The sequence below is a fragment of the Pleurodeles waltl genome, chromosome 3_1 (genome assembly GCF_031143425.1).
Source record: "Pleurodeles waltl isolate 20211129_DDA chromosome 3_1, aPleWal1.hap1.20221129, whole genome shotgun sequence".
NCBI classification, from domain to species: domain Eukaryota; kingdom Metazoa; phylum Chordata; class Amphibia; order Caudata; family Salamandridae; genus Pleurodeles; species Pleurodeles waltl.
The window spans coordinates 799612243-799632701 of record NC_090440.1 but is presented as its reverse complement, the minus strand read 5'-3'; the positions used below and the strand labels follow the sequence as shown (position 1 = coordinate 799632701).

At 43.4% G+C, this 20459-nt stretch overlaps 1 protein-coding gene across 3 annotated transcripts in view; it reads right to left on the bottom strand.

Annotated features, from left to right (window-relative positions):
* The window catches only part of STK33 (serine/threonine kinase 33), a 788409-nt gene that overhangs the window by 363513 nt on the left and 404437 nt on the right, over positions 1 to 20459 (bottom strand). For all 3 annotated transcript variants that reach the window (XM_069223669.1, XM_069223668.1, XM_069223670.1), the window contains one exon: positions 15920 to 16007. In XM_069223669.1, coding sequence (XP_069079770.1) covers positions 15920 to 16007 — 88 coding nt within the window. The remainder of the gene's footprint in view (positions 1 to 15919; positions 16008 to 20459) is intronic.

The following is a 20459-nucleotide window of genomic DNA, read 5'->3' as shown; positions in this document are numbered from 1 at the left end:
GGTAATGCTTTGTTTGGTGGATACGGTATCTACCTGCGGATTCCTCACCTTTTGAATATCCTATGCGCCAGCATTCCGCTGAACCTTTCTAGATAGCTCCCCCACATCGACAGGGGTGTCAGTATCCGCATGGCTCTGCACATTGCACCGTGTGATGTCACTGGAGCCACAAGAAACCCCAGTTGGAGTGCTGACATCAGTTTCCACTCATTTATTATGTAGCTTCGAGGTGAGCGAATGGAAATAGCATCACAAATGCAACTACAATATCTGAATTCTAAATCAAAGATTCACATATGAAAACTTCAAATCTGTACTAAATACACAAACTTCTTTTTGGTAAATGCAGACAAGCAACAGGGAGAAGTGGAGAAGGAACAGTCAGTCATGAATCCTCAGGTAGATACTGTATCCACCAGAAAAACGTTTTACCAAAGGTAAATAACTGAATATTCTGATGATAAATACACCTCTGGATTTCTTACCTTCTGAATAGAGTACCCAAGCAGTCCTAGACTGGGTGCATGTCTGTGTATACCAAAAAATCCTGCAAAACAGAACAAACAGAACAACCTCCCCTTCTCGCTTCACAGTCCGAACAATAATGCTTCACAAATATGTGAAGGGAAGCCCAAGTCGCTGCCTTACAAATATTTGCCACAGGAACTCCTCTAGTTAAAGCTGAGGTAGAAGATTTAGTTCTACCAGAGTGAGCACAAATACCTTCTAGAGGTTCTTTTTGTGCCACGGCTTAGCAGATCTTAATAGAAAGGATAGTCCATCATGATACAGTCCTTTTGTGAACCACCTTTCCTTTCATTTTGCCAACATATCCCACAAAGAGCTGGTCATCCAGTCTGAAATCACATATTCTGTCCACACAGTGCAGACATGAGTTTCCACTCTTATGTATCTTCGAGGCGAGCAACTTGAACTAACATCACAAATGCAACTACAATTTCTAAAGTCTAAATCAAAGATTCACATATGAAAACCTCAATATAAATACTAAAGACACAAGCAGACTTCTTTTTGGTAAATACAGACAAGCAACGGAGAGAAGGGATGGGCGGTGAGGAATCCACAGGTAGATACTGTATCCACTAGAAAAAGTGTTACCAAAGGTAAATAACTTGTTCTTTTGATGGAAGCAACTACCTCTGGATTCTTCACCTGTTGAATAGAGTACCCAAGCAGTCCCACACTGGGTGCATCTCTGTATATGCCAAAAAATCCTGCAAAACAGAACGAGCGCAGAAACCTCACCTTCTCACTTCACAGGCCAAACAATAATGCTTCACAAATGTGTGAAGGGAGGCCCAACTCGCACACTTACAAGTATATGCCACAGGGACTACTCTAGTTAAAGCAGAGGTAAAAGAGTTAGCTCTACCAGAGTGAGCACAAAAACCTCCTTCTGGAGGTTCTTCGTTTGACATGGCTTAGCAGATCTTAATGGAGAGGATAGCCCATTGTGATACAGTCCTTTTGTGAACCACCTTTCCATTCAATTTGCCAACATATCCCACAAAGAGCTGATTATCCAGTCTTAAATCACATGTTCTGTCCACACACTGACAACCCTTTTGAGGTCGATGAAGCCTTTCCTCCTCTTTAGTTGGATGGGGAGGAGGATAGAAAGTGGAAAGCGTGATAGACTGTCCCAAATGGAAGATAGTAACCACATTCGACAGGAAAGCAGTCCTGGTACTCAGTACCAACTTAGCTGGAAAGAAAGGTGTGAATGGAGGCTTAATTCTTTAGGCATGTAGCTCACTAACTCACCTTGCACTTATAGCAACTCTTCACAACTCAATTTATAGCTACTCACACTGGGGGAAGGTACATTTTGCCTTAATATACTGGGTCAGGGTTACTTATATTTGACCAAACTTTACACTATCAGTGAATCCTTAAGCTCCCATGATTTGTCCTTAGATGAGGTTATAAAGAACTCTTAGCCCACCCTTTTTGAATAAATCATAACATATTATGGGCAATCAATTTCAAGTAGTATGTATGACGGGATTATATAAAAGTGTGGGTTCTCTAAAACTCAGTGATTTTCGCAATTTGAGTGTTACATTGTTCTAGAGATGACTTTCAGAGATGCTCCATTTTTCTCTCTAATAACTTTATTTTCATAATATTCAGCTAAATCGTATCAGGTCTAATAATAACACTGAATTATTATTGACAGCCACAATTAACTTAAGATGACAATCATGCAATAACATGCAGACAGATGCACACCAAGTGCACTATCACTTCCAGTGCCTTCCAGTATGGAAATATAGATTTGGAATTTAGAAGGTGTTTTATGACAAATATAAGAATTATCTAGGATTAGCAAGATTGGTTACAACTCTTAGCACTATATCAACCATTGTGGGATAAAATTGTGATGATAATTATGTTGTAGCATACAACATACAACATATTCGCCATACTGTAGCAAGGCGAATATGCCATTATGATTGTGAATGTATATATAAATATTAAATGTAAATGTCATACTGAGTGTTTGCAATGACAGGAAGCATATACAGATCTAGAATCTAAAATCTGATGCATGATTAATGTAAGTATTATTTAGGAGTAGTAAAAAAATATCGAAATTGTTTTGAAAATATTAAACAACCCAATTATCACTGTATGAAGTACATTCTGCATTATATTCTAACATGTATAAGCTCCTTTGGTCATGGAATTGTCATTCTTACAAATTCACTGTTAATCAGGGTATATTTTGCTGATAGATTTGCATACAATTATGGCCTATCTGATCGAAGTAATTAATACTGCATGAGCAAGTTCATGAAAATAAAAGATTTTGAAAAATGTGAAATAGTAATATATTATTATAAATGTAAATACTACTGTATACAAAATATTTTTAGACAATATGAACATTTCTTAATTTTCTTTCATTAGTTCAGATCTCTCAATTTTCTTTCTACGTTTTCCTTGTTATGTTTTTTTTTTAAAGGTTTTCTTCCTTCATGCATTTTTCTTGTAATACTATGTGTATTTGCAGAGTGTGGCTTATCATCCAGGAGGGTATCCACGCACTGAGTAGGGCCGGTCTGAGGGGGGAGAAGGAGATCATGCCTGTGTCGTCTTCATATTTTTTCCCTATCCTTATGTAATGTTGCAAAAGAAGTTTGGAATAGAAAATATGTTTTTCTTTGTTCAACATAACCGTGATTAGTTGGGATTTTGCTGCAATGTTTACAAAGTAGGATACTGTACGACTAGACAATTGAAATCTTGGTAAGAATAAGATTAGAGATAGAAGTATGCCGCCTATCAAGCAACTGATCCGTTTGTTGGTTTAAGAATCTTATAATATTTGCGTATTCATGTTTTTGTGATTATTTTATTTACAATTTTGATAAAAATATACCTCCAAACACTTGTGGCTATTTTTGGTGTTTTGTGGAGAAGAATCAATGAAGAAGTTTTCCTAATTCTCTGGCACGTAAGACATCTACATCTTTTAGACATTATTTAGCTATCATAAAAACAATGACTACTGAGAGCAACAAGTCCCTGTAGCAAAATGATTATTATAAAGACACCTTAGGGAACTAGTTTTGGCGATGAAAGCACTGGGCTATACATACCGGTACCCCAAAATTTGTGGCTTTCAAACATATATATTTTAAATAGTTCAAATGATATAATTTAATCTAACATCAATTCCGATGGGTTTTTATTTTAAGTCTCTACCTCGATTGTTATCTATGGAATGGTTCAGCAGTATAAGTGGCTATGAGTGGTGCAGGACTTACTCCAGCCTGATCTGGAGTGCACTGGCTACTGCTATGGGAACTCTTAGACTGTAGTAACTTCAGAAGTGCAATCTGTAAATGGTTATGGGCTTACTCTTTTTAAGAGGGTGCAACTCCCTCCCCAAGTCCCTCCTTAACCTCCCTTAGCCTCTTTTACTCCATCATTAACCCCACCTATTTAGTCTAGCTATGCCCCATGCCCACCCCTCACATTTAATACTAAGTAGTGAGGATCTACCCCTAGCAAAGAGGGGAGGGGGAGGTGGAGAGTTACACTTGTGGGGTGGTGTAAAGCATTGTGTTGTATGTTAGTAGTACTACTGCAGTACTACTAAAGTAATACAAAATGTAGTTTGTGAGTAGGCCTCAATGTTAGTGGGGGTAGACCTTGAAACCCTGTCCTTAGATTAACTGAGGGGTATGCATTTGCAGAGAGGGTGGATGGCTTTCAAAAACACAGAGAGGGAGGTCTTTGTTAGTTACAAAAGAGGTCAAATGGAGAAACTAGAGGCGAGGTTAGAAAATTTGATGGACCCTGTAGAGGGTGCCATGACAGGAAGCCAGGGAGGTAGTGCTGTGGTGTCAGGCTCTCTTAGCATAGGTTGTTAATAGACACACCCCATGTGTATCCCCAAATGTTCTTTCCAATGTTTCCCCAAGGTAATTACTGCCACCAGATTCTCTGTGTGGTTTAAATCTAGCTGAAACCCTGAACTTGCAGTTGGCTGTCCAGAAATCTAGGGCTGAGGAAGAGAAGAAGGTCAGAGAGCTTGCCAGGGACAAGAAGAAAGGAGGAAGGGGAGACATAAAGAATGGACCCATAAGAAGAGGGAAAGGGAGCATCTGGAGCAGAAAAGGAAACCGAATTTGAGGAAAAGAGAATAGCTTTAGAAAAAGAGTAACTTAAAATGGCAACGAAGACAACTACATATAGATTTTTTTTTATTACACTTCCAACTCTAGAGGGGTACCTGGCAAGCTTCAAAAAGAGCTTGTACATATGTATGTGGAGGGACATGGTAATTTGGAATGGTTTGTGAGCTTCGAAATCACATGTGGATCGCAGGCTTTGAATAATGTGTCTAAGGCAAAATCTTGAGTGGCTTGACTTGACATAGTAGCCAATTCCACGAGTGGAGATAAAAATCAATGACAGGTTAGTCATGGTTCATGTAAGTATCAGAGAGAAGCAAGAGCTGGATGTCTCTTGTGCAATGATTTGATTGCCCCTGGTTTAATACCAGGACCAGAAGTCTATGTGGCTTGCCCATAAAAGGTACAGAAGTCATTTGAAGGGTGCCTGTTGCAGAGCAATTGAATTTTGAGTGAATGAACAAAGCTCTAAGGAGGAGGTTTGGGTTGAAGCCAGCTCAGTACCTACTGAGGTTTAAAGAAAGCAAGACAGCGAATGGTGTTTCATTTGAAAGTTGGATTCATGGTGTGGCACTTGACTGGAATCAGTGGGTAAGTGAAATGGAAGTCACGGAGTTTCATGACCTTTACCATCAGTTGATGGTGACAGTGTAACTCATTGTGATGCGCTCTACCTATTAGATCTGTCCAAGAGAATCCTGAGAAACCTGCAGTTTAAACATAAAAGCAGTTGGCTAACAAAGGATTTGAGAAGAAAGGCTCTAAGCCAAAAAGAAAGAAGAAACCTCAACTAACTTCTTCCAAACCACTGAGTAAATGCTAGGACAATTCCCACAGTTCCAAGGTTAACACACGCAGAAAGGGCCTTTGGTTCAAACTCAGGAACAACATAAGGAAAAGGGAGGACAGGAAGGCTCTTCCAAGCCCAAAGTGATTACTTGTTATTGATGTCACTAGAAGAGGCACTACAAGAGAGACTGTCAGGTCAAAGACCCTGAACAAGCTGCACCCACGATTGTGAGTGGCTTCACTGTAGGGGCACACGAGGGTCCTACAATACTCAACCTAGTGGTTATGGACATTTGGAAAAGGGGCACACATGCCTGAAGCACATCCAACCAAACACAGTGAGGTTTGTGTTGGAAGTTATTTTCTAGGGGAGGAAGGTTCCTGCAGAGAGGGATGCAATAGCTTACAGAACCATGGTTGGAAGGGATTATCTCAATACAGAGATTTTCCCTGTTGTCAATGGCACTGGTTTTTTTTTGGTAGTCAGTGGGGAAGACACAGAATATTCAATTGCCCAAGTGGAGATAAAAATCAATGACAAGTTGGCCATGATTCATGTAAGTGTCAGAGAGATTCAAGGTGCTAGGTGTTTCATGGCCATTGATTTGATTGCCCCTAGTTTAATACGAGGACCAGAAGTCTATGTGGCTTGGACTACATCAGCTGTGTTGACCAGAACACGAGCTGTGTTGCAGTTTCAGGAAGAGATTGCAACAATTCCAGATTTATCTAAATCAGAACAATCTACTAATCAAAGCAGGACAGTTTCAGAGAAGCCAATAGCTGTGGCATCTATTGTCCCTGCTACACATGTAGAGGAGGATATCCAGACTGGACCAGGTGTTTGGATCTAGATAACTACCAGAGTTCCACAGGTAATTGACTATCGGCTATCCTACTCAAGAGAAACTCTGCAAGACGTATGTTGGATGCCACACACTTGTGGGACTTCAAAAGGAAGCCTAGGAACGGGTCAGCAAGAGAATGATTGGAAAGCAATATGTTGGGTGTGAGGATGGACTGCTTTACAGCGAGCCTATGAATCCAGATTCAGGTGCTAGCAAGAGGCTAGCGGTTCCAGTAGTGCAATGGAACATCCTGTTGACACTGCCGCCCTTAGCAGGACACTAGGGCATAAGGGTATTTAAAACAAAATATCAACTTGTAACTATTAAGTTGCAGGAATCTCGAAAGATATTTTATAGGGATTTCCACAGATTGTGATTTCTGACCAGGGAACCAACGTTATGTCCTTATACATGGCAGAGATGTGGGATCAAGCTGGTGTAACCGACTACTTTTCCACAGCATACTACCCACACCAATGAGTTGGTGGAAAGATTTAGCAAAACCTTAAAGAGCTTGATGGGAATTCTGCTAGAAACCTCAGGAGGACATGTGATCTTCATCTGCCATGTCTCCTATTTGCTTACAGGTAAAGTCCACAGAAGAGTGGGTGTCAGTCTCTTCTTCTGCTTTGGCATCCAGTGTGTGGTCCACTCATCCTGAAGGGTGGAAAGGAAATTCCAAATAACCTCAGAAGGACCTGGTGAAATAGTTGATTGGCCTCAAGAAGTTGATTATGAAATACATGGGTAACACAAAGAAAAACCTTTAGGCTAGCCAAGAGCTGATGAAGGAATAGTAAAACCAGAAAGTGGCACTGACAATAAATGGAGTAATTCATAACATATAGTACCGAAGAGGGTCTGATTTGAACTACTTTTTAGACAGCTGTCACAAGGGAACACAGGAGGGTGTTCCATGTAAACTGGCTTACGCTTTACCTCTAAAGAGATTACAAAGTGAACATTATGACTTTGGTAAAATATGTTGAATTTAAAGAGTCTCTTCCTCATCTACTGCATAGTGGTATGAAGGATGGGTCTGGAAAAGGGGTACAGCTTGCGCCTGAGCTTATGGGTGAACAAGACAAAGAGTGTAGGGACGTACTGTGACACTTTTCCCATCTTTTTTCATTTATCATGGGGCCAACACCTGTGTGTTCTCTGTTAATAATATTGACACGAGAGGGAGTCTGCCAGTTAAAGGCAAGACTTATTGCATGTCTGACCAAGTCCAGGAGTGCATTAAAGCAGAATAGGACAAAATGTTGAACATGGGGTAGTTGAGTGAGGTACCACAGGTTTGCGCTTTTCTGTGAACTACAAGGCATTTGACAAAGACACGAAAAAAGCTGCACTGCAGACGTGATACACTGAGCTGATAAGCTTGTGAACCGGGTGGGTGCTACAAGGTACTTGAGCCGCTGTGATCTGACCAGTAGCTACTGTACTGTCTTGTGCCAAGATGAAAACCGTATTTTCTACAACAGAGATATTATTTCAATTTAAAGTAATGTAATTTGGGGTGAAAAATATTTTTTCCACTTTCCAGTGCCTAGTGACTACGCTCTATCACAGTTATAGCAGTTCTTTGTGGCCTACCTGGATGACAGCGCTTTGTTTAACAATTTATGGGAGGACCACCTGGAAGCATCTAGAACAGGTGTTTGTCAGGTCACAGATGGCAAAAATGACCATCAAGACAACCAAGTGCCAGGTGGGGCAGTTGACTTTATCCTACCATGGGCATCTGGTTGGTAATGGGAAGCAGGTAACAGGCCCATTAGATGGTAATATTTGGTCTGTGTTGGAGTGGGATGTGCCACCACCAAAAACAGATGAGAGCCTTTCTAAGTCTCATATGTTACTACATGAACTTTGTGACAAACAATCCGACTACAGATGTTCTATTGCCAGCGCTGACATACAAAAAGCAGCTCAAGAAGGTGATATGGACTAAGAATTGTCCAAAAACGTTTGAGGTCCCGAAGACAGAAATATACAATACACCTCTAATGAAGTACCCTGACTATAGTCAACCCTTCATAGTACAGGCAGAGGCCTCAAACGAGGGAGTTGGACAGAACCAGAATATCCTCTACATGGTGAACAGTCATGGTTCCCTGCCCTAAGTGCCTTGCCCGACAGCATGAGTTTAGTATCCTGCAAAGACGGTGCACTATAACATGTGTAATCTACACCTGAGCTAAAACATGCTACGTACTGGCACTTGAAGGGAATGACCTGGACCATAAAGGGGAAGAGAGAGGGCTGGGGCTAATAGTGGGAAGAGGTTCATAAAAACTCCAACACCAGGACACTAATCAACACTGTGTACTGTTGGATATATGTAGCATATACTTCTGGTGTGCGTTAAAATATTTTTCTTCTTGAAAGTCAACCACTGGATTGGGCAATCATTTATTATTGTAATGTGTGTTTGCTGGATGTTGTTCTGAAGCACCTCACACTACCTACCTGGGACGTATGTAATTTCTCACCATTGAGAAGCAAGTGCTAAGGGGGTTTATTAGGCCCAGCGTGTACAGCCATAGTAGGACAGACCCCAAGACTTCAGAGGAAAACAACCTCAGGCCCCATGGTTGATGCCCAGTGGCCCCTGCTTGGTCCATGGCCCCTCTGAAAAAGTTACAAATGATGTTGCAGCCTGTCCATCCTCTATTGTTTGGGCAAGAGACACACTGAAGTCTTCGGGGAGAGCTGGCTAGATATCGCTGGCAATATCCCACAAAGCATGGGTGTACCTGCTCAGAAGGGACCCTGCATTCAAGAAGCATAGGGTCAGGCTAGCTGATGAAAAAAAAAATTTGCCAAAGGAATCAATACTCTTTGATTTCCTATCTGGGTCAGGTTCAAGAGGGAAGTGTTAAAAATTGTGTTAATGGATGAGGGGGCTGGAAGCCTCAATCAGGCAACAACCACAATCCCTGTCAGGGTGAACTACAAAAGTCACTGAATTAATCTGTGCTTAACCCTCTGATTGCTTGACAGAAAGCAGTCAGGCTTAACGTAGAGGCAATGTGTAAAATATTTAAGAATCACACAAACAGTAATGAAGTGAAAACATAACACAAGAAAAATCCCAAACCAATAAAAAAAAACTAAGGTAATCTTTAATATATAAAATGATACTAGTATGACAAAAATCCAATCAGTAGAACTGGAGATGTTCAATTTAAAAGATATAAGTGAAACTAACACCTAAAATTACTAAGCACTACTTGCAGCCGTCTGATCGTGCTAAACTGGGGAAAAGTTATAAGTTCAGGCTGACCGCGATGGAGTGCGGGTTGTTAACAGGGATCAGACTTTTCCCTTTCAAAAGTTACCTTCAAAGTCCAATACGAAGAGATCCTTTCACAGTGGAGGTGACCACAAGGAGGAGACTAAGCGTCACAGACAGTTGTCACTGAAACGCAAAGAGCAGACTGGGTGTAGACAATCATCCCTAAAACGCAAAGAGATGGTCAGTCGTCGTGGACAATCATTCCTGTAGCTTCGTATTGGCTGTCGTCACAGGCTGTTGGTTGCTGTAGGGCAAAATGTGCTGTTTCACATTGCTGGTTGTCGCTTGCGGTCGACAAGAAAGAGCAGGCCACATCAGAACTTCACATTGGAAGTTGGTGTGGCAACAAACAGACTTGTTTGTGGCTGAGAGGAGCCCAGACGTCAAGACTTGCACTTTTTCTTCAGGAAGAGTACACTCTCATGCCAGCCAAGGGTCAAGGACCTGGGAAGGCACCTCTTGGGGAACAGCAACACATTCAAGCAGAGGCCAGCAGGGCTCAGAGAGGACCAGTTGCAGTAGGTCAGCTGGGCAGTTGCAAGGAGGTCTCTAAAGCTTGTTGTGTCCCTGTAGTTCACACAGGAGGACAGCCAACTGAACCTTGGTGTCACTTTGATTATCCCGGGCTCAAAGGAAGCATGCCTAATCTTCATTGCCAGACAGCAATGTCGTCTTCGCGCAGCAGGGAGGTCCCCTGGCAGTAGGACAGTCCTTCTTCTGTAACTTCCACAGATCCAAGAGTGTTCTCAGGAGCGACTCTGGAGGTCCAATATTTATACCTGGTGTCAGCCTTTGTTTGGGGAAGGGTCTCTGTCTCCTACCCACCACATCTGGTTCTGGAAAGTTCTTCGGCCTTCCCTGTCAAGGCTCCAAACTCTCTGAGGGTAACAAAAGATAAGGCAGGGCTAGTGTCAGATTCCCCAGGACGGCCCATACTGTCAACACCTAAGACCCCTTTGTGTTACTGCCTAGAAGCAATACACAAAACGGAACAGCAGAACCATTCAGTCATGTGACCCTGGACAAACTCAGAATGCAGAAATGGTTGAGACAAGAAAAAAAAAACGTTATAAAAGTTGTGTTTTTAGAATTGTATCTTAAAATTCAATGTTACCATTAAAGGGGATTACATATTACAATTATTTGAGTGTAAACAGTATATCTTAATTTGCTATTAATTTAATCCAATGTTATCATTTATTGAATGTAATAAGACAACCCAGTGTTAGTCAATGGTAGAGAAAGGTCTTACAACAGTGAAAAACGACTTTAGGAGGTTTTTTTTACTATCAGGACATGTTAAACTTAAATACACTCATACTTATTACATAAAATGCACCGTACCCTATGAGACTTTAGAACCTACAACAGGAGTGTCCTATTAGTAACAAAAGGGAAGCTCTAGGCATGGCAAAAGGTTTATTTTGCCAGGTTGAAAAGGCAGTTTAAAACTGTACTAGAGACTGCAGTGGCATTCCTGAGACATGTTTTAAAGGGCTACTTAAGTAGGTAACACAATGTGTGCTATGGGCCCACTAGTAGCATATAATTTACAGACCCTGGATACATGTAGTTACATTTACTCGGGACGTATAAGTAAATTAAATGCACCAATTAGGTGTATGCCAATTTTACTATGTTTGAAGGAGACAGCATGTTAGCACTAGTTAGCAGTGGTAAAGTGCACCAAGTCCTAAAGCCATCAAAAACAAATTCAGCAAAACAGGAGGGGATAAGGCAAAATGTTTGGGGGAGTATCATGCCAAGGATGTCAGGTCTAAGAGTAAGGTATATGGATTCACCTTATTCATTGATGTCTGTACTAGAAGGCTTACAGGAGTAGGATGTTTTGTTTGGAAATCAGGGTTGCAGGGGCATGTCTGGCCACAGGTCAACCGACTGGAGGAGTTGAGCATGTTTTTGACGACGTGGACATGAGGATGTTTGTGAGTGCCTAGTTAAATAGCATTGCAGGCTCTGATTCAGTCAGCATATGGGCTTTTGCCTTTGGTTTCAAGCACAGACAGTTGTAAATCAGCCATTAAGCATACCACTGCAAAGGAGGGGCTTTCTTCCACTGGTGGACCAGAAGGTGAGTCCAGGACGGTCTCTTAGGAAGTTTCTAGCCCACTTGCATTCTGTAGGTCTAAGTAAAGCCCTTCATCAGTGTGATGAGATGGGAAGACATTGTTCATCTCGTCGTCATCATCAGTGCAGTACACGCTCTGCACATTGAGTGTCAAGGAGGAGCTGAGGATCTGGCTAAATGACCACTGGTTCCACATTGGTAATCTCATAGCACGACCTAGGTGTTGTGTGAACGGATGATGGCTCGGGGTCGGAGAGCAGTGTTGGGATTGGATCCAGTGATGGTGTATTCAGCAGAGGCAACAGCACAGAAGGGACTGGCGTACACCTAGGAGCCAGAACAGAAGCCGGGACAGGAGTTGTTAGGGCCAGAAAGCAGCTCCATAGGGGGCATTCAGCACTGGGGAGGGCCTGCCGGTGGAAGTCCACCTCGAAGGCCCTGCAGTTTGATGGCGACCAAAGGCATAACACAGAAAGCTGGCGCATCTGAAAGAATTTCAGCTTGGCCTCCCTGAAGGCCCAAACTTAGAGCAGGGTCAAAGACTGCTCAGGGAACAGAACATGCTGGAGTGTCATCCACCCAAATACTCAAATGATTTTGAGCAGCCGGATGGGGTCGAGTTCTGCTTTCTTGCACTTATGGACCATTTTTGAATTTGGATTGCTTGAAGACTTTGAGCAAAAGTAGGCCTTTGTGTGGGTCAGGCCCCATGAACAGGAGCAGTCGGACAACTTGGAGAGGGAAAAAGATCACTGCTTCAAATGCAACCATTTCTTATGTTTGGAGACATTGAGTGTTCCCTCCCACTCTCTGACCACCTTCACAAACACAACAGAGTACCCTGCCCACCAAACTCTTGGTTCCCTGTAGGAAAGTAGCATCTTTCTAGCTTGGTTATCCCCACTTTTTGCCTGTTTCTCAGTGTGTTTGACTTTGGTTCACTGGGATCCTGCTAACCAGGACCCCAGTGATTATGCTCTCTCCTTTAAACGTGGATGCTGCAACCTTGTTCATCCCACAATTGGCATACTGGTGCCCCCATGTGAGCCCCTAGTATATGGTACCCAGGTAATTAGGGCTCCAGGGGATCCCTATAGGCTGCAGCAGTTATTCTGCCATCCACAGGGAGCCCATGCAAAGGGTTCTGCAGGCCTGCCATTGCAGTCTGCGTGAACCCGGTACATGCTCCCGTTTTTACTATAGGTCACTGCACCAGGTCACTATAAGTGACCCCTATTGTAGGCCCTCTCAGCCCAGAGGGTAGGGTGCAGGTACCTGTATGTGAGGACACCCCTGCACTAGAAGAGGTGGCCCGACAAACCCCAGATCAATTTTCCTGGACTATTTGAGTGCGGGGATGCGTCTACTGGAGATTGGTCACTACCTATGCCCAGCTACATCATGGTAACTCCGAACCTAGGCATGTTTGGTATCAAACATGTTGGAATCATACCCCAATACTTTTGCAAGAATTGGTTGTATGATTCCATGAACACTGGGGCTCCTTAGGGGACCTCTAGCATTGGTCCTACAGCCTCCTGAGGTTTTCCAGGCAGCCCCAGCTGCTGCCACCTCACAGACAGGTTTCTGCCCTCCTGTTGCTTGAGCAGCTCAAGCCCAGGAAGGCAGAACAAATGATTTCCTGTGGGAGAGGGGTGTTACACCCTCTCCATTTGGAAATAGGTGTTACAGGCTTGGGATGAGTAGCTTCCCCAAGCCACTGGTATGCTTTGAAGGCCACATTTGGTCCCTGCTCTGGCGGAAACTGGACAATGGAAAGGGGAGTGACCACTGCCTTATCCATCACCACCCCAGGGTGGTGCCCAGAGCTCCCCCAGAGGGTCCCTAGGTTTTACCATCTTGAATCCAAGGTTGGCAGGGAACTCTGGGAGCATCTGAGTGTCCAGGTCAGGCAGGTGACGTCATAGCCCCCTCCTGATAATTTGTCACCCATCTAGGTGACCAATCCCCCTTTCAGGGCTATTTAGGGTCTCTCTTTTTGGTGGTTCCTCAGATTTGGATTGCAAGGTTCCAGCAGGACTCTTCTGCAACAACTTCTGGCCACTGGAACCGTGACTTGACCCTCCAGGAACCAACAACGTTACTGCAATGAAGAAGACTCTTCTGCAACTGTGTTTCCACGTCTCCTGCCAGCTTTGCAACATTTACATTGCTGTTTATCCTCAGAAGACTAAAACTCTTCAGCCTGCAGAAGAAGAAGGAATCTCCCTTAGAGTGAAGGAGTCACTCCCCTGCAACCACGGGCACCTACAGCAAGCGACGACCGGCTGCATGGATCCCTCCTCATCTTGAGCTGTGTGGATCCTGCATGACGGGTGGTGGTCCGGAGTAGTCCTCTTGGTCCTCTTTGCCAGCTGTCCAACTTTGGTGGAGGTAAGCCTTTGCCTTCCCACGCAGGACAGTACCCCCATGCCCCGCATCTCTTGCAGCTGCCAAGGCTTTTATGCATCTCCTCCAATGGATCTTCAGGCAACGTGTAGCTCCAGCCCCCAACACTCCATCCTGCAAAGCACAGCCTCCTGCGAGGTTCTCCTGCGGCATGGGATCCTCTTTTGTAGTGCTGCATGGGCTTCCTCTGCAACTCCTGTGTCCCCGTCCCGTGGGACTCCTGTGGGTGCTGCCTCTGCTCCTGTGGACTCACAGTGACACTCAGGGTCCCCTGTGACTCCCGCTCCTGGGTTGAGTCCTCCTGGGCCTTGTTGGTCCCCTGCAGCACCTCTTTTCCACTAACCATGTGTTTGCCTTTGCCAAGGATTGTTGCTGGAGTTCCCACACCTACACACATCTGCGATCTTACTTCCAGTGTGGGACTTCATCTGCATCCATCAAGAACCCTTCTCCAGCTCCAAGGCTGCAGTGCTGACCTGTTCTTCATCATCGTCAACCAACTCCTGCATCCACAGCTGGGTGGGTAGGAGCTCCTACTCCTCCTGGTGTCCATTGTGACTCTTGGACTTGGTCCCCTCTCTCCACAGGTCTTCTTTCTTCAGGAATCCACTGCTGGTTTTCTAGCAGACTTCTCTGAGTGTCTTCTTTTCATCCTTTTGGGTAGTTTGGGGAAAATCCAGTGTTTTACTTCTGCATTCCTGGTTGCTGGGGGGTACCTTGTTACTTACCTGTGTGGTTTTCTAGTACTCCCAGCTACCCTTTACACATCTTACTTACCTAAGTTGGGGTACGATATTTGCATTCATTTTTTTTTTTTTGTATATGGTTTTTGCTCCCCCTAGGGTCACTATTGGTTATTGCTATTTGCACTGTTTTCTAACCTCTTCTATGCCTATTTCTGACAGCTAGTGTATATATTTAGTGTATTACTAACCTCCTATTGGTGGTCTGCCCTTCTAGCATTTTATGGTGATTTGTTCCAAAAATAAAGTACCTTTATTTTTGTACAACTGAGTGTTTTCTTTCATGTGTTTAAGTGCTGTATGACTACAGTGATATTGCATGAGATTTGCATGTCTACTAGATAAGCCTTGGCTGTTCATCCACAGCTACCTCTAGAGAGCCTGGCTTCTAGACACTGCCTACACTTCACTAAGAGGTGATATCTGGACCTGGTATAAGGTGTAAGTACCATAGGTACCCACTACACACCAGGCCAGCTTCCTACATTGCCCCACCTCATTTAGAGACAGGAAGACTTAGTTCTGACGAATTACCCCTCATTGGCTCTATCAATGTACATCTTTCTGCGATGGAATAAGGGGTTGCATATGAAGAGCATTACACCGCCCACCTTATTTAGGGTGGAGAGTGCAATGTCTTTTTTTCTGTTTCACTGCCAAGTAAAACCAGGGGATGAGGGACACAAAAACAGCAAATACTTACTTCACATCCCGACAGAACGTTTCAGGGAGTGGGTGCAATAAATTTTTTTCCCGAAACAATTTCCCACTTTGAGAGCTTGTTTTTGAAAAACCAAACAAGTTTAAAAGTTTGGTGAACAGCTGTCAAAACTGATGAAGGTCGTCAATCAAACATGTTGTACCTTTAAGGGAGCCACCATTATGGAAATTACTTTCAATGTACAGAGACGTGCAGTCATCTCTAAGTTTGATGGACGGAGTTCTGTTGGGATGGCACGTCCTCCGCCCTCTCGATGGACGACTACATCCATCAAAGTTTATATTGATAGCTGATTATACATGACTTCCAACAAAAAAATTGTTAAAATAATACATATGTTTCTTCATACCCATGTAAATAGGTGTCCCACAAGTAGACTGTAGCATGTTTTCACTGCCAACACCACCTTTCTGCACGGCTAAACCAAAATCAGTTACCTACAAAAAGTAAGAAATAGATCAAATTACTCTACGTGCCTCCTCACAATAATGCTATTTTGCAAGCCTGCTTAAAAAGTACAATTCGGATTGTGAAACTGAGCATGTGGTGTATAAAGTTGTTTAAATAGAAATGTCTTTTTGACAGTATAATGAATGATTAATGGAAGGACTGCCAGCATGCAAATACATTTTCAGTTTTAATGAAAATCTACTTACAACAATAGTCCTCAAACATATAACAGGTAGCAGCTCTCAATTATTAGCATGGAAATGCTGTAATGCCAAAATGTTCTTCCAATCCATTCATGTTTAGTTACCGCAATATTTTATTGTTATAAAGGCATGGGTTTGTCACTTTGTTGGAACCCATTTCCCTGTCTAAGGATTACACGTGGTTGCTATTTTTTATTGACTGTTTAGGAATATTCTGTTGTGGCTTGCATCTACAAAATAGTCCCCCAAGTTACACTTGCACTTCCCTATCATTGATAATCCATATGTATAGTAGGGTCAGATCAACTATTTTCATGACTCCCAAGACACTCATTGTAATTTAAAATGTTTATTCCTCACCATAACCCAGTTTGGGTATATTTATTTGTCCTATGGAAAATTAGCACAAATCATGAAAGTAGCTAGAGTATTTCCCTCTTGGGGGCAGATCGGCCTATTGTAATTAGGCCGATCTGCCCCCGGGGGGGCGGGGGGGAGAAAACCCTAGAAACCAAGGATTTGTTTTTTATTTTTTAAATGTGGGGAGCGACCCCTTAGGAAAGGGTCGCTCCGCTGGGAGGCAAATTGTCTTTAGGCCATTTCTGCCCCCCTTGGGGGAAGATTGGCCTATTTTTATGAAGCCAAACTGCCTCTAAGGGGGGCAGAAACCACTAGACACCAGGGATTTTAATTGTTTGCGCCAATTTCACGCAAGGGGAGGGACCCCTTAGGCAAGGGTCGTTCCCCTTGGGGGCAAATTTATTTTAGGCCAGTTCTGCCCCCCACTGGGGCAGATCGGCCTATTTTTATTAGGCCGATCTGCCCCAAAGGGGGGCAGAAACCAATAGGCCCGAGGATTTATTTTGGACCCAATTTCACAAAAGGGGAGTAACCCCTTAAGCAAGGGTCGCTCCTCTGGGGGTGGGGGGATTTATTTTAGGCCATTTCTGCTCCCCTTGGGGGCATATCGGCCTATTTCTATTTGGCCCATCTGCACCCGGGGGGGCAGAAACCACCTAGGCACCAGGGATTAGTGTGTGTGTATGTGTGTGTTTTGTTAGCGGGGGGCAGCCCCTTGGGCAAGGGTCACTCCCCATGGGGGCACATTACTGTTGGCCATATCTGTCCCCTTTGGGGACAGATTGGCCTAATTTTAGAAGGCCCATCTGACCCCAAAGGGGGCAGAAAGCCCACCAAAGACCAGGGAAGATTTTTTTGTCAAAATAGGAGGGTGGGTGTATGGCCATACCCTCAACCCAAATAAATGGCGCCAAAGTTGTTCTGCCCACCAGTGGGCAGATGGGGCAATTACCCCCAATCCACACCCTACTGGGCAGAAAGTCTAGTAGATGCTAGGGAATTTAAGAAAAAATAGTGGGGTGGTGGCTACAAACCAGTTATGGGCCTATTTATGCCCCCACCCCAACTAAAGGGGGTAACAGTCTATCAGCTCTTCCACCGCACACTAAAACATCTTATCCCACGGCAAGCAAGAGGAAATTTCATTATTTTGAGTTTTGGATTTACATTTGGGCCATGAGAGCTTGGTGAACTCTCAAAATCGTCCCACCTGGAATAGTGAGGGCTGCACTTTTTGGACTTTGGGACGCTGCCATGTAGAAAAATCATCAAGACCTAGACACATCTGAAAACTAAACATCTGGGTGATTCCAGGGTGGTGTGCTTCACATGCACTCCACATCATTTTCTTAACCACAATGTCCTGCAAACCTCCAACTTTGTTGGAAGTCACAGATTTTTCCCACATTTTTGTGAGGGAAACTTCCGGAATCTGCAGAAATCCACAAAATTCCTACCACCCAGCATTGTCTCATCTATACCGATAACAATTCTTCTGCACTTGTCAGCCTAAACATTTTTTTTTTTTTTTTTCAAACTGCCCTTTTGGACCCACTTTGGTTCCCCCTCAATTTCCACATGTTTTTGGCTCTTCCCTCCCACAGGCACTTGGCCCACCTACACAAGTGAGGTATCATTTTTACTGGGAGACTGAGGGGAACATTGGGTGGTAGGAACGTTGTCCTGGTGCGGTGATCCCACACAGAAATGTGGGAAAAATTTGATTTTTTTAGCTAAATTTGAGGTCTGCTTAGGATCCTGGGTAAAAAAATCATTGGAGGATCTACGCAAGTTACACCTTCCTGGATACCCTCGGGTGTCTAGTTTTCAGAAATGTTTGGGTTTGGTAGGTTTCCCTATATGGCTGTTTGGCCCAGGACCAAAAACGCAGGTTCCCACCCCCGCAAAAAAAGGTAGTTTAGTATTTTATCATTTTAATGTGTCCACATGGTTTTTTGGGGCAATTCCTTTTGCGGGCACTAGGCCTACCCACACAAGTGAGGTACCATTGTTATCGGGAGACTTGGGGGAACGCTAGGTGGAAGACAATTTGTGGCTCCTCTCAGATTCCAGAACTTTCTGTCACCGAAATGTGAGGAAAAAGTGTTTTTTTGGCCACATTTTGAGGTTTGCAAAGGATTCTGGGTAACAGAACCTGGTGAGAGCCCCACAAGTCACCCACCTTAGATTCCCCTAGGTATCTAATTTTAAAAAATGCACAGGTTTGGTAGGTTTTCGTAGGTGCCAGCTGAGCTTGAGGCCAAAATCCACAGCTAGGCACTTTCCAAAAAACACGTAATTTTTCTTTGGGAAAATGTTATGTGTCCATGTTGCGTTTCTTGTCGTGGGAATTAGGCCTACCCACGCAAGGGATGTACTATTTTTATCGGGAGACTTGGGGGGGAACACAGAATAGCAGAACAAGTGTTATTGCTACTTGTGTTTCTCTAAATTTTTTCCTTCCAAATGTAAAACAGTGTGTAAAAAAGACATCTATTTAAGAAATGCCCTGTAATTCACATGCTAGTACTGGCACCCCAGAATTCAGAGATGTGAAAATAACCACTGCTTCTCAACACCTTATCTTGTGCCCATTTTGGAAATACAAAGGTTTTCTTGATACCTATTTTTCACTCTTTATATTTCACCAGACGAACTGCTGTATACCCGGTATCAAATGAAAACCCATTGCAAGGTGAAGCTTATTTGTTGGCTCTGGGTACCTAGGGTTCTTGATGACAATCCCTATATATCCCCACAACGAGAAGAGTCCAGCACACGTAACGGTATATTGCATTAAAAAATCTGACATCGCAGTAAAAAGTTACAGAGTAAAACATGACGAAAAATGGCTGTTTTTTCACCTCAATTTCAATATCTTTTTATTTCAGCTGTTATTTTCTGTAGGAAAACTTTGTAGGATTTACACAAATGACCCCTTGCTGAATTCAGCATTTTGGGCCTGATTCTAACTTTGGAGGACGGTGTTAAACCGTCCCAAAAGTGGCGGATATACCACCTACCGTATTACGAGTTCCATAGGATATAATGGACTCGTAATACGGTAGGTGGTATATCCGCCACTTTTGGGACGGTTTAACACCGTCCTCCAAAGTTAGAATCAGGCCCTTTGTCTACTTTTCAGAAATGTTTAGGTTTCCGGGATTCGGCATTGGTTTCACACCCATTTCTGTCACTAACTGGAAGAAGGCTAAAAGCACAACAAAATAGTAAAAATCGGGTATGTCCCAGAAAAATGCCAAAATTGTGTTGAAAAATGTGGTTTTCTGATTCAAGTCTGCCCGTTTCTGAAAGCTGGGAAGCTGGTGATTTAAGCACTGCAAACCCTTAGTTGATGCTACTTTCAGGGAAAAAACCACAAGCCTTCTTCTGAAGCCCTTTTTTCCCATTTAAAAAAAAAAAAAAGAAAAAACATTTTTGCTGTACTTTGGCTAATTTCTTGGTCTCATACAGGCGAACCCACCTCTAGATTCCCTAGGCTGTTGGAAAAAAAGCACGCAAATTTGGCGTGGGTAGCTTATGTGACAAAAAGTTATGAGGGCCTAAATACGAATTGCCCCAAATAGCCAAAAAAAGGCCTGGCACCTGAGGGGGAAAAGGCCTCTCAGCGAAGGGGTTAACCAACAAGTAGAAATGCAGGTTCATGAAAATATTTCAATTAGATTAAGGTTCTTCCGCAGGTAGTGTTGTGACTGAGGTACTATTTTCTTTCCATATTGCATGGTTCCCTCCTACCACAACCGTCATGGTTCTTTGTTGGAGTTGCTTCTTCCTAAAAAGCTGTTGCTTCGTCTTAAAAGGTACTATGATGCTGCCAGTGGTGGCTGCTTCATATTGCTTTCTTACCACACTCTC